The sequence below is a fragment of the Sander lucioperca genome, chromosome 24, assembly GCF_008315115.2.
Source record: "Sander lucioperca isolate FBNREF2018 chromosome 24, SLUC_FBN_1.2, whole genome shotgun sequence".
Lineage (NCBI taxonomy): Eukaryota > Metazoa > Chordata > Actinopteri > Perciformes > Percidae > Sander > Sander lucioperca.
This window is the reverse complement of record NC_050196.1, coordinates 3,105,043-3,118,818: the sequence shown is the minus strand read 5'-3', so window position 1 is coordinate 3,118,818 and position 13,776 is coordinate 3,105,043. Positions and strand designations below refer to the sequence as shown.

Genomic DNA, 13,776 nt, shown 5'->3' with positions numbered 1-13,776 from the left:
ACACAACGCTCAAAGCAGAATTTGGCAGATTTGCCGACTTTGAGACTCAGAAATTCCTTCATATTTAGGCAGAAACGTTGTGAAAAAAAGATCATTGTTTTTCTTGATTTGTTAAATTCTTTGATGGCTAAGGAACTTTTTTGCTGACTTTTGTAGGACTTTATGTCGACAAAAATGCAACAAAAAGCATAAAAAATGTTGGAAAATGGGACAATTTAAAAAACACGAAAGGTGACAAAAACGGCTTTCTCAGGAAAGCCATAAAGAAGTCAGAAAAAAACATACAAAAATGACTACAGCGCAACAGCAATGTCAAAAAAGCGACATGCAGTAATACAGTCAAACATATTTTACTTTTTTAATGAAACAAAAGCATGTCAATAACCTTTACATGTCTGGCCCTTGATGTGGCCCGTAGTGAAAATGAGTTTGACACCCCTGGTTTAGACCAACAGAGTTTCAGACAAAAGGACATACTTACCAGCCACATACTGTATGGTAACATTAGACTTATCTTCCCCTATAGTAATAGTCCCATAATGTTAAAAATGTACTTCCTAAATGGACTCATTGTTGGTCTGTTGCTGCTTCAGATGAAGATGATGAGACGGGGCACCGTCTGGCTCACCCAGTGGGAGTGTGCGCCCCATGTGGGCTGGGTCCTTTGCAGCGGCGCGGGTTCGAGTCCAACCTGCTGCCCTTTGCCGCATGTCATCCCCCATCTCTCTCTCCCTTTCCTGTCTATCCACTGTTATAAATAAAGGGAAAAAGCCTCAACAAATAATCTTTAAAAATGAAAATAGACACAGACTGACTTCAAATCGGTTTATTTGAAACAGTTTTTGAAAAACAGACCCAGGACACAGTACTTCTGGTAACTTTTAAAATCATGCTGCAAATATCACAAATGATAATGAAAAAGGATAGTATTTTGTTCAATCACGTACTTGTTAAATTTTGGTCAGTGTGGGAGAAACTACATTTTACTGAATAACTAGGCAAATTGACAGTTGTATTATGAATATGTATCAGATTCTTGAAATGACAGGTGCAAAGAGTGAGACAAATTTCAGTTCTGAGACCAAATTGGTACCTTTTTTGTTGCCTTTTCTTACTCAGTGAAAAAAATGTATTTTGTAATTTAACCAATCAAGCCAGTAGAGCAAGTAAATGATCAGAGAACACCTGTTTAAAGGTTGTAAACAGGACTCCGTTTTTTGATACTCAATAGGGACAAAATTCAATTCATGAGGATGGTAAACTTTCAGGGCAACCTTTCTATTTTACCATATATGGAGAAAATGAATGGAGACAGTCACTGTTTAGCCATTTGGTGTGTACAAAAAGTCCTACAGAACAGATGACCTTGAACGTATGTCCTGAACATTCCAAAGACTGGCAGTAGTAGTGCAAAGCCAAGATCTACTCATTGTCTACTCTGAGTGTTCGAACCTGGTTCGACATATTACTGAGCCGTTGCTTCATTTTACGCTGGGAAGATTCATACTGGCCTGTCAGCTTTCGAAATTTAACCATCATGACATCCAAACTGGCTTCAATCCGGTTGACTTTTTCCTCCAAGTCTTTGGCGTCAGTAGCATTGACCAGTGCCTCATCAATGAGATTATCTTTCATCAGGATGGCCTTTCCCTTCTCCTCCAGCATACCTTTAGCATCAGGATACTCAGTGAGTGCCTCCATCAGATCATCTTTGGACAGTGCAAACAGATCAGAGTAGCCCACACTTCGGATGTTGGCTGTTCTTCGGTTTCCTGCCTTACTGCCCTTGATACCGAGGATGCTAATTTCTCCAAAGTATGCCCCATCACTTAGGACCACAAACTGGGTAACCCCATCATCTGCTACCACAGCCAGCTTGCCTCCTTTGATGATATACATTTCCCTTCCAATGTCCCCCTTCTTACAGATGTAGTCGCCAGGACTGAAAACTTGAGGCTGAAGTTTAAGGACCAACTCAACAAGCAAACCTGCTTCACAGTCTTGAAAGATGCGCACTTTTCTTAGAGTCTCCAGATGTACATTGATGGCTATCTCAGCCTTTAGCTTGTCTGGCAGGTTCTTCAGTACCTTCTTCTCATCACAGGTTTTCTCCTCTGTCCACAGGTAGTCAAACCACTTCACCACCCTAATCTCCAGGTCTTTGGTGACCTTCCGAAACTGCATGTATTGCTTTATTGAGTCAATCTTAGCCTGGAACTCTACACGTGCGGCACTCATGTTGGAAATCATGGCCCCAACATTGCCTACGATCGTAGCAAAGATCAGAACCCCAGTGAGGAAGTCAGCTACCACAAAAAAGTATTCAATGTCTCGGACTGGGGGTGGTGTCTCACCGATAGTTGTCAGGGTAAGAGTGGACCAGTAAAAGCAGTAGATGTACTGCCTGGCCAGGCGAGAAAACTGAGGTTTCTTTATGTCTGGATATACCCAGGTGTCTGAGCCAAAGCCAAGCATCTTGGAGATGGCAAAGAAAAGGCAAGCATTCCAGTGGATAATGATGATAATGTAAAGTACAAGATTAGCAATTCGAAAGATGTTGGGATAATTTGTTCGAGTTTCAGTCCGGTCAAAGAACTCAAAAAGACGGGCTAACTTAAAGAGACGGTTGAATCTCCACTCTGGGTAGTCAGTTCCAATTATGAGAAATATTAAATCTGTGGGAATAATTGATATAATGTCTAATTTGAACTGGAGTGTCTTTATGTACTTTTCTTTCAGGACCTTCTCATCCTTTACAAGAAGACCTTGCTCCAGAAAACCTGTTGACACATTTAGACACATTAGAATTAGTAAGATTATTAGAATTATCATATACTCAACGCTCCTTTAATCTTCACACATTCAGCCAAGTTCCTGGCACTGACCTGTCCTGGCTCTCACAAAGGTGTCAATGTAGTAGAGGACATCGGAAGTGTAATCCAAAACCATCCACATCATTATATCTGTATGCTGCAGGTCATTAAAGCAAGACCTAAAGGGAAGCAAAACCATGATAAAGACCTCTAAAAACAGTAAGGTAAAGAGGAAATCCTAAATGCCATGAATTCAGACCTGGCCACTAGGAACATAAGGTTGTAGAACACTGGGATGGATATTATGGCCAGCCAGTAATAGTACATATCTGTGGCAGGGTCCATGATCCACACCTTCTTTCTGAATGAGAAAAGGGATTTTTGTTTTGTTAAAAAGCATGTTTATACTAATATAAGGTACTAACAAAGGTTGTTGGTACATTGTATCTTAATATCTATTTAAAAATGATAAATCAAGTAGAAAGTTGCAGCCATAGAAAATTGTATGTGGTACTCACGGTTCTTCCTTTTTAGCATCTTTCTTGTCATCTTTCTTATCATCCTTTTTAGGTTCCTCTTTCTTGGCATCTTTTTTACTGTAAATGTCAGAAACAGGCAAACGAGGTAAATATTTTGGAACTTGTCATTCAGTAGTGTCAGAGAGCCTGAGGGGGGCGCTGTGACACAGTACAGTCATGGAAATGTAGACCAACTACATTTTTCCAAGGGCCAGAATTTCTGTAAGCAGACACTCTGGGGGGCCAGACTTTCAAATAAAGAAAATAAAATGGATTTATACCTAATACGCCTGTCACTTTCTTACTAAATTAATGCTATATCCTTTACATGTATTAGTATGAACAGACTCCTAAATAACATGGAAAATCCACAATGATAACTAGGCTACTTAACTAGAAAATGATCTTAGACTATGAGGCAGTTCATTGAAGAGTGATGGTTAAAGTCTTTGATTACGGAAAGGTTGTTGTAGTATGCAGTGTCCTGATTGGTGGAAAACACTTGCAGGAAGAAAGGCCTGTTGTCAGGTAAAAATGTCACTGTCAAAGAGCCTGAAGCGAAAAGTTGACGTGGAAAACCGCAGCTTTAATGAAGAATGGACTGATGAGTAGGCTATGCATTCGTTTTCCGACTTTCAGTAACGCTAAACATGCATGTACTGCCCAAGGACACTTCAACATGTAGACTGCAGGTTCCAGGGATTGAACCACCAACCTTTCAATTGTAGATGATCGCTTTGCCATAGCTACCCCTTCCCCCAAGGGTTTTCTCCAGAGCCACAGAAGACATACAACTGTTTTATTACTAGTAAACTGAGCTCAAAATCCTTTAGTTTAAATTGTTATGCACATATTGATACAACTGAATAAGAATGTAACTTAATTTGAATTTTAATGCACTGGTTACCCTAACGAGTTACCCTTTTTAAGCTTGAATCTTGCCTTAAATTACAGTTGCAGGCCCACTGATGGCAAGGTCAGTCTGACCGACACTTCGGTCGAGAGTGAGAAATAATCAACTACTGAACAGATTGCCATGACATTTGCTGACCATGAACCCTGACCGTTTTAGGGACCCTTTGACCTTTACGCTGTTACCACTATGATGTCATGAAGCTCCTCTTTGATAAAGCTTATAGTTAGGGCTGGCCCAGGTTTGCCTTGGACCAGCTCTTAGTTATGCTGCTATAGTTTTAGACTGCCGGAGGACTTCCTACGACACACTGAGCACCTCTCTCCTCCTCCCTCTTTTCATTTGTGTGCATTCATGTCCCTTTACTAACTCAGCTCCAGGGAGCTTCTTCCCCGGAGTCCTTATGCTTTCTCACCTTGCAGGTTCCCTTTGGGGTGGCACCTGAATAGTTTTTGCAGCTGCTGCCATGGTCCTGCTCGACTCCCTCCTACGCCCTCCACTGCTACTACTATTATTTCTAGTCATAGTTCTATTGTTACTATAATTGCCACTGTTCATTGTACCAACTGCTGTAATCATTATGAATCATATTTATCTATATCTGTATGTGTGTCTCTGTGTCCGAACCGGCAGCAGCAGATGGTAGCCTACCAAGAGCCTGGTTCTGCCTGAGGTTTCTGCCTGTTAAAAGGAAGTTTTTCTTCACCACTGTTGCATTAAATGCTTGCTCTTGGGGGGAGTTGTTGGGTTTCTGTAAATTATAGAGTGTGGACTAGACCTACTCTATCTGTAAAGAGTCCTGAGATAACTTCTGTTATGATTTGACAATGAAATTGAACTGAATTTCATTTTACAATTTTCATTTGACCAACTTTTACCTTTTTGGTCCATAACAATGTCTCAAAATCTCATGGCTGGACTATTTTCCTTTTGTTGTTTATTTTTCTAATCAAAGAACAAAGAACACTTTAATATGGCTCTAATCTCTTTACATAGTGTACACATATACTGCAGCAGATGGTACACTATCTCTATTTAAATGTAATCAATTAGTGTGATTAAGGGCATGTAAGAGGATTCATATATCATCTTACCCATCATTGTTGTTGCAGTTGTTCATGTTTTGTGCAGCCAGGGCTAACTGACCATCACTGGAAGAGAAACAAATGATTGCATATATTTGCGACCAAGACATATAGTAACTCAACTCATAAGAATGTAAAAAAGGTTTACATCAGTCTAAAGTATCTGCCAGCAATCGTGAAGGTAATACACAAGCAACACACCAGAGTGGGCTGTAGAACCTAAACTGACATAAAACTACCACTGCACTCATATGGAGCACCGCAGGCACACCTGATATTTTTTCAACAAATGACATAAGCTATGAAAAACCGCATCACACTAAAAAGTAAAATAAGGTTTATTTCCAAAGCACATTTAAACAAAGCTTTAGCTGACCAAAGTGCTGCAGAAAAAAGCACTAATTAAAAAAACATAAAGAGAACATACCAACAGAAACAACAATCAGCGATTCACAAAAAAAAACCTGAATTGTACTGAATTATAGACATGATAACAGATGGTGATTGGTGTGCTAAAAAGGCTGATGAATTAAAATGTGTCTAGATTTGAAAACAAAAATGGAGGCAGCACATCTGATATCGAACGGCAGCTGGTTCCACAGTTGTGGAGCAGCAACTGAAAGGCTCGGTCACCTTTTAGTTTTAGTCATGATCTTGGGACATACAAGAGAGATTTGTTGTCAGATCTAAGAGACCTCGGGGCTGAGTGCCGGTGAATAAGAACTGTAATATAATATGGTGCCTGACCATTAGGAGACGAATGCAATTAGCAGCGTCTTAAATTGGATTTTAAAGTTAATAGGGAGCCCATTAAGAGAGGCCAGCACTGGGGTGATATGCTCACAATTTTTAAGTACCAGTCAACATCCTTGCAGCTGCATTTTGGACCATCTGTAGGCGAGTTAATGGAGACTGGAGAAAGCCTAAATAAAGGGAGTTGCAATAAGGGGAGTCCAGTCGGGATGTAATGAAGGCGTGAATTACTTTTTCCATATAATTGGCTTGAGTTTGGAAATGGTTCTTAACTAATAGTAACTATTTAACAACAGAACTGATTTATTTGACAAGACAGAGCTCAGAATCAAATATGACACCAAAGTTTTTGCATGTGACTTTAGACTTTACATATGGGGTGAGGTGTCCTAGCTTACTGGTGAGCTAACTTCTAGACTTAGAGGGACCAAAGATAATTACTTCAGTTCTTTTATAGTTTAGCTGACGAAGTTATTTGCCATCCAACCTTTAATATCTTTGAGACAGTCCAGGAGAGGCTGTAGGTAGTCCCTAGTTTTTAGTGGGAGATAGAGCTGCGTGAATTCTCAGCGTAGAAGTGACAGGAGATGTATTTTCTAATAATGTTTCCAAGAGGTAACATGTACAGGCAGAATAGAAGTGGACCCAGGATGGGACCCTTAGGGACACCATAGGTGTCAGGGACAGTTTAGGAGGAAAACTGACATAATTCTACTGAGAATGTCTTAAAACTATGATTTAAACCTGTTCAATGTTGTACCCGTAATGCCAACCCACTGTTCAAGACGTGTCATAAGGATGTCATGGTCCACAGTATTTAATGCTGCACTAAGATCTAATAAAACCAGAATGTCAGCAGAGAGTAAAATATTTGTCTCTTTTAACAGAGCTGTTTCAGTGTTGTGGAGGGTTTTAAAACCTGATTGAAAAGGGGGTCAAGGATATCAATAGTGTTCAGGAGTGGTTGCAGTTGTGACAGGACATTTTTTTAAATAAATGGCAATTTTGAGATGGGTCGAAAGTTATGTATTTGACATCAAGGTTATGATGAACAATTGCATGTTTAAAACCTGCAGGGGCATGCCAGTGGCTAAGCAGGAATTTGTGATAGTTTGAATACTAGGGCCAATTATATTGAATGTATCCTTTATGATATGTGAGGGCACAACATCATGGGGGCAAGTAGTAGATTTCAATTGCATAACAATGTCCCTCAACGTAGACAAAGAAACCAGTTAAAATTGATTAAAGGTAGATAGGTCCCCTAAACAGTGGTGCCGGGTGTCAGGGAGAGGACAGAACTGAGATTTAATGGTCTCAATTGTTTTGTTAAAAAACTTCAGGAACTTCTCACAGATGTCTGTGGATTCTTCAACAGTGTGGCATTCAAGGAGGGGCTTCTCTGAATTGCCTTTACTGAGGCTTCTGACATTGTTTAATTCCTTATACATTTCCTTACACTTAGGATCAAGGCAATACCAAAGTTAAAGAGCATCAATCCAGTGCCACAGTGTGCCAAAACAATCCCAGGCTCAGCTCAGGTACAGTACAATAGTTGTTCAGTGGAAAAGCAATATGTTATGCAGGAAATGTGAATGCATGGCCACAAAAGTACAGAAATCACTTTCAAATACTTTGCTTTTACTGTCTCAGGGTACAGCAGGTTGTTGTAATGAAGTCTTAATATGCTTGCTCTCTCCATCCTTTCCTATCGGTCGCTCAAAACTAATGTCACTTGCTATGTACTTGTGTGTTATGTACTACATGCAACCTTGTGACACTTGTGTCAGGGGGAACATGGCTTGGATTGCCCCTCATTTGTACATCACTTTGGACAGAAGAGGTGCCATATACATGTGAATGTAAACAGGATTGCCAGGTTTAGAAAATTATGTCTGGAACCAAGACAAATAAGTGTCTTTAGTTACATCAATAGGTTGTGCACCAAGGCACTCTATAAACATTTTATTCAATGTCATTCAATATAAAAATGTTCTATTTCAGCTTTAGCTAAATCTAATGGTGACTACAATAACAGGTTGGGTGTAAAACCGTAATGTGTTTTGTATACTGACTGACTTTTGTGTGTGAGTATGGAATGAAAGATGGCACTAAAGTCTTAGGCAGATCCTCCAGCAGTGTGGTCCTGGACTGAGATGTGCTTGCAAGTGTACAGCTCACCTGCTCTTGCTCCTCATGTTGTTCTCTGTCCTCTGGCTGCTGAGGCTGGACTCTGCAGGCCCAACACTGCTCCTCCCAAAGTGCATCATGTGTGTCAGCCTTGGGAAAGAGATATAAATCACCTACATTCTTTTATCAGCACATACACACAAACACATGGTAGGAAAAGGTGGGCGGAATAACATCTGTAAATCATGCATCAGGGATTTGTTTAAATAAATGACATTTTAGTTGGTAGGTTGTATCAATTTAATATCAGTTCACATCACTATGTACATTATCTCTTCATTAGAGAGACTCACCTGGACAGCAGTCCTGTCCCCACTAAAGATGTCTGATCCTGGGTGTTCATCAGTCTGGAGACATGGAGCAGAAATGTTTGATGTCACAATGTCAAACACAACAAAAAACACAGGTGTTTAGCATGGGAATGTGTGTTTGACCAGTGCCAATCAGAAGGTTTGGGTCCATGGTTTAATTTTTTAGAAGGAAAAATGTCTTTGTCTACTAAAATGCTACAGATGTCAACATTTTTCAGAAGGTTTTGCTAGTCATTTGCACTTTTCCTGAAAGGCACATACTGTATGCACATGAAAGAGACATGAAGGTGCTTAACAGAGTGTTGCCCTTTTTCAGAGGGCTCGAAATGAGTCCTAGAACGATAGAGACAAAAGATAGTTGTAGAGCTTTCTGTTTTAGGTTGTGTTATGCCCACATCATGTATTGTCCCGATTAAGTTGTGTTTAAGCAAATCACTAAAACAATATACAGCACATATTATTCTAGCAGAGGAGTGTTGGGGATGCCACCCTCTAGTCTGGAAACCACTGCTCTAAAGCCGCATAAAGTGGTAAACCGCAGGAACATAGTTTTGGCTGGCTGTGCCATTGTTATTCTGTGGGGAGAGCTGTGGAGACAACGGAAGGTGGCGCACCACTCGAAATTGCCACCGAGCGCTGTGCTTGTTGGTGCGGACCTTTCAAAGCACAACCAATGAGATAAGAAGGTAGCCAAAATCGATTACATATACCTGCGCTTTGCCTCTGAAGTCTCTACACTATGCTCTGTGCCATACGTTGTGGTTTAACTGCTAAACATGTATAGGTGGCTTTAATGACAGAGAAAACTTTAGCGGTTAAGACAAACTTTAATGTTGAGCCACTATACCCTCTCCCTGAGACGAATAAGTTGAGGTGCACTGGACAGCGTTCCTTTGGGTTTTTTGGGTTGACCAATAGTATGTGTCCATTGTCAGCATCATTTCAGCGCTTCCTATTAATTTCTATGGGAGCAGCCGTGCAATGCATTCTGGTAGCGTTGCAGGGACTTTGGAGAAGCGGGGCGCCGAGTCTCCGGCTCCTCATTTGCGTAAAGTTGAATCCAGCCAACTTTATGCAAATGAGGAGCGGCCGGCTCAAAAGCAGACGAAAATCTTTTAAACTGACCTTAAACCCAGAATTTTAACCATGACCTTGCTTCGGGCTTACTACTGGAAACTAAAAAAAGAAAATAAATAGAATTCAGACTGTGGACTCTTGTGTTTACACTGTATTTAAAGCCATGTAAAAGGGTTTGTTCATAGATTGTATATTACCATTTGTACAGTCTATGGTTTTGTTGCATGTCCTCAGTATTACCCTACAAATAGGCACACACACACACACACACACACACACACACACACACACACACACACACTTTCCTTTGTTGCCTAAATGGCAGAGTACATACAGTACATGTGAAAATACAAAGATATTGAAGAACATTGCTTATTTGAGACAATCACATAGTGACAGTAATCATAATTAGCCAGGAATGGTTTCATTTACTTCTCAAAAATACAAGAACTTTCCTAGGCCTGTACTACGAAGCGAGATTTGGTGTTAACGGTCACTTCAGGTTCAACCCAGGGTTTTGTGTATCACGACGGTGGATCACTTGTTACCGGGTTAAATCACCGTGGTAACTTATGCTGAACATCTAACCTGCTCAGGAGCAGGTTATGTTGGAGATTAGAGATCAACCGGTGTAAAAGCACCGCCTACTGACCAATCAATACTCGATTGATAGCGGCGTCACTGTCAGAGAGAGAGAGAGACACGCTCATAAAAGTTAAAACATTTAGAGACAAAACAATAGCCGACGCTGTAGATGCATAAATCACAACGCTTATCAATATCACTTCCCCATCAGTCAGGCACAAGATCTGACCATAATTACACTTGTCCTTTCCATAAACTGCCGTTGCTTAGCCTATTATTTCAGTTACAACCCTGGCAGTGGTAAGCAATCGTGAGAGCAAATAAAATATATAAAAATATAATTCAAACCGATGTGCGCATTGGCAACACACGGTTCAAGAAGCCGACAAATAGCCTATACGTAATTCCCTCCACTGAAAATCTATATCTTTCATAAAAATACCCATCAGGGAATGTTAACGGGGTTGTCGGTCTCTAAATGTTTTAACTTTTCTGAGCGCATCCCTCTCTCTCTCTCTCTCTCTCTCTCTCTCTCTACCTCGTTAACGCCAAATCTTGCTTCGTAGTACAGACCTCTGGCCTCTGCTCATCCGCCGGCTCTGTTTGTCAACAACACGCTCACTTCCGTTGTACTCACTTCCGTTGTCACTCACTTCCGTTGTCGCTTATGTATTTGTGTTGTGGCTTTTGTATTTGTGTTGTAGCTTTTGCGTTGGTGTTGTAGCTTTTGCGTTGGTGTTGTAGCTTTTGCGTTTGCGTTGTAGCTTTTGTATTTGTGTTGTAGCTTTTGTAGTTGTGTTTAAGCTTTTGTGTTTGTGTTGTGGCTTTTGTATTTGTGTTGAACCGTCTCGACCACCGTAACAATACCGTCCATCTCCATGCAGAAAAGAGTCAATGGGATCAATAATCAATGGGATTTAGGAATGGGGAGTATGGTGGGAGAAACTCCATCAAAAAACGTGGGTGGGCAACATATCACATTTAGTTGCTCTAAATTGGGAGGAAATGAAATTGTTCCCAATCTAGCATATGTCTATCCATCTTACAACTTTTACGACAATACCACATAACTATTATGTATATACAGTATATGTGACACGTTATTTTGATCGTTGGTTTCTAAAGTTTGATGGATGGCGTTTAAGCTAGAATGTCGTCTTATGTGTTTGTTTCTCCAAAAAGGTGGCAGTGGAGCAGCAAAAGGAGGTAATTTTATCTTGATGAAAATAATTTATAATTTAATAACAAATCTTATGTTATAAAACTGTAATCCAAATATTTAATTGTATAAGCTACACAAAAAAATAAGAAAATAGAAGAAAAAAGAGGATCCTTTGCATGTTAAAAAGTGTTAGGTTACAGGGAAGATGTAGGCCTATTAAATGTGGCCATCATTACCCAACAGCCACTCAATTAGTAGAGTATATTAAAACACATTTTGCTCTTTATCTCAGTGTCAATATCTTTACATTAGTCATAACCTGTTGGTCAAAACGTTCATACAAATGTCTTTATAAAGTTGACACAGTGTGTATACATGAGCTAAAAGAACACAAGAAGTAGATGCTGTAGGCAGATGATACATAACTACAGTTGCAGTAAAATCTAGCGAAGCTACATGGCTTGTGATTTAAGTGTATGTAGGCTGTGTATGTACGTAAAAACCTGCAGCTTGTAACCAGACGTTCCATTCCCAGACCCTGACCAAACGGGTAACTACTGAAAATACTGAAAATGCTGGTTTTGATTTTGTGACAGCTAACTGACAGACAGTAAAACAGCCTCTGTATGTGTTTAGTCCCATTAGCTGAGCATGTTTCTTAGCACTGTTAACTCAAATCCTTCTCTCCCAGATTACATCAGCTAAAATTAGATTTTCAACCCGATGTAACTTGTTAAGCTCAGGACTTCAGAGCAGTTTTTTTTCTCGTAATCACACTGTAACAATAAACACAATCACTATCTACTTTTAAATGTAGTTTACCTGAATGTGAGTGATGATGATGAGCAGTTCAGACAGCGAGGAGAAGTCGGGGTGAGCGCTGCATGAATCCCAAATTGCTCCTTATTTGTTCTTCCATTTTCACGTCAAACATGAGACTGACAGGCGAGCTCAGTTCAGTTCAGATATATAGATCCTCTGTTTTCTAACTCAAGTCACAGGAGCAAACAACACTTGTGCTTTTCTATGGACAAGATCTTGTCCCCCTGCTGTTGAGGAGTTCCTTCTGTTTATCCAATCTGCACCACCTCAGAGAATGAAGGGAGGAGGAGGAAGAGGAGGAGGAAGAGGAGGAGGAGGAGGAGGGAATACTTTTCTATGCCTTTAAACTACAGTACGTGAGAATCAGCCAGTGTGAGTTGACTAGGAAATAGAGCTTTTATTAAAAAAGATATTGTCCTGGATTTTGGATTTTGATTATAGTAAATAATCATACAGTTTACCTTTGTTGGAATGTAAATGTTGCTATATGATTTCTGAGCTTATTTCACTGCTTCTACCTTAATATTAAAAAGTACTCAAGACAGACATTTCTTTTGGACACTCATGTATTAATACCTCTTAAGACAGAAAAAACACGTGTATGATATCATTATCTTAGATGAAGAATAATTTTAAAGTATCACCAGATAGATAAACGGGACTGATTGGAGTTGAAGCTACCTCTTTATTTATATCCCTTCCAGTCTAAGTAAATCCTCTTAGTGTGTGGACAGCTAAAGTGAGACATCAGACTCCACCTCCAGCTCTCAGAGAGGAGCAAGACAACCCCCCTACAGTCTTAGCTAATCTCGCCTCTGCTACTGCTTCCCTCAGCCACCTGGACTCTGAGCTCTGTGTGTAAAAGCTGGGAGCTGCTGTGAAAGTGAGATCAGCTGATCAGTTAGAGGTGCAAACACAGTGTGACAGGCCACAGGCAGAGAATACATCACATGGTTCATCAATCGGTGCAATGGTCTTCTTCAAGATAACTTCTTCTCATTTTGTCTAACTAGTACAGTGCCTGTTTGGAATGAGCCGATTGCTTGGCCTGTGGTATTTCTGCTTGTAGGATTCTCCAGAACCAAATTGTACCCTAAAATTTCTTCCAGAAGGACCCCAAACCACTTAATGTGCAACTCCACTGTATAACCTACTACTGACTTACAGTGTAATTCTACATCAGAGGAAGACATTGTACTACTACATTTAGCTGACAGAGAACGTTGCAGATTCAGAATTTAATCACAAAATATCAAAAATAAAATGAGGAGAAATCAGACATTCATCTCATGGACTCATGGCAGTGTGCTACCCATCCGGCCCGTTATGAGAGCCAATCAGCAAAAAGCTGAGTTAATCAACCACCAGAACCAGATGAAGTAGCTTACAGAGACAATCTCACATTCAGCTGTGTGTGTGTGTGTGTGTGTGTGTGTGTGTGTGTGTGTGTGCGAGCATGCGTACGTGCATGTGTGCGCAGAGAGAGAGAGAGAGAGAGGGAGAGAGGTGGAAGGCAATGAAAATAAAGTGTTTTTGTTCAACTACAT

At 40.3% G+C, this 13,776-nt stretch overlaps 1 protein-coding gene across 1 annotated transcript; it reads right to left on the bottom strand.

Annotated features, from left to right (window-relative positions):
- Positions 1-1,285: 1,285 nt before the first annotated feature.
- Positions 1,286-12,497, bottom strand: LOC116051808 (cyclic nucleotide-gated channel cone photoreceptor subunit alpha-like). The gene is made up of 8 exons (XM_031302405.2): positions 12,230-12,497; positions 8,566-8,619; positions 8,264-8,362; positions 5,339-5,395; positions 3,332-3,409; positions 3,073-3,174; positions 2,886-2,992; positions 1,286-2,780 (listed from the first exon to the last, which is right to left on the bottom strand). The coding sequence occupies exons 2-8, from the start codon at positions 8,613-8,615 to the stop codon at positions 1,423-1,425; spliced, it is 1,851 nt and encodes a 616-aa protein (XP_031158265.1). The 5' UTR covers positions 8,616-8,619; positions 12,230-12,497; the 3' UTR covers positions 1,286-1,422.
- Positions 12,498-13,776: the final 1,279 nt, after the last annotated feature.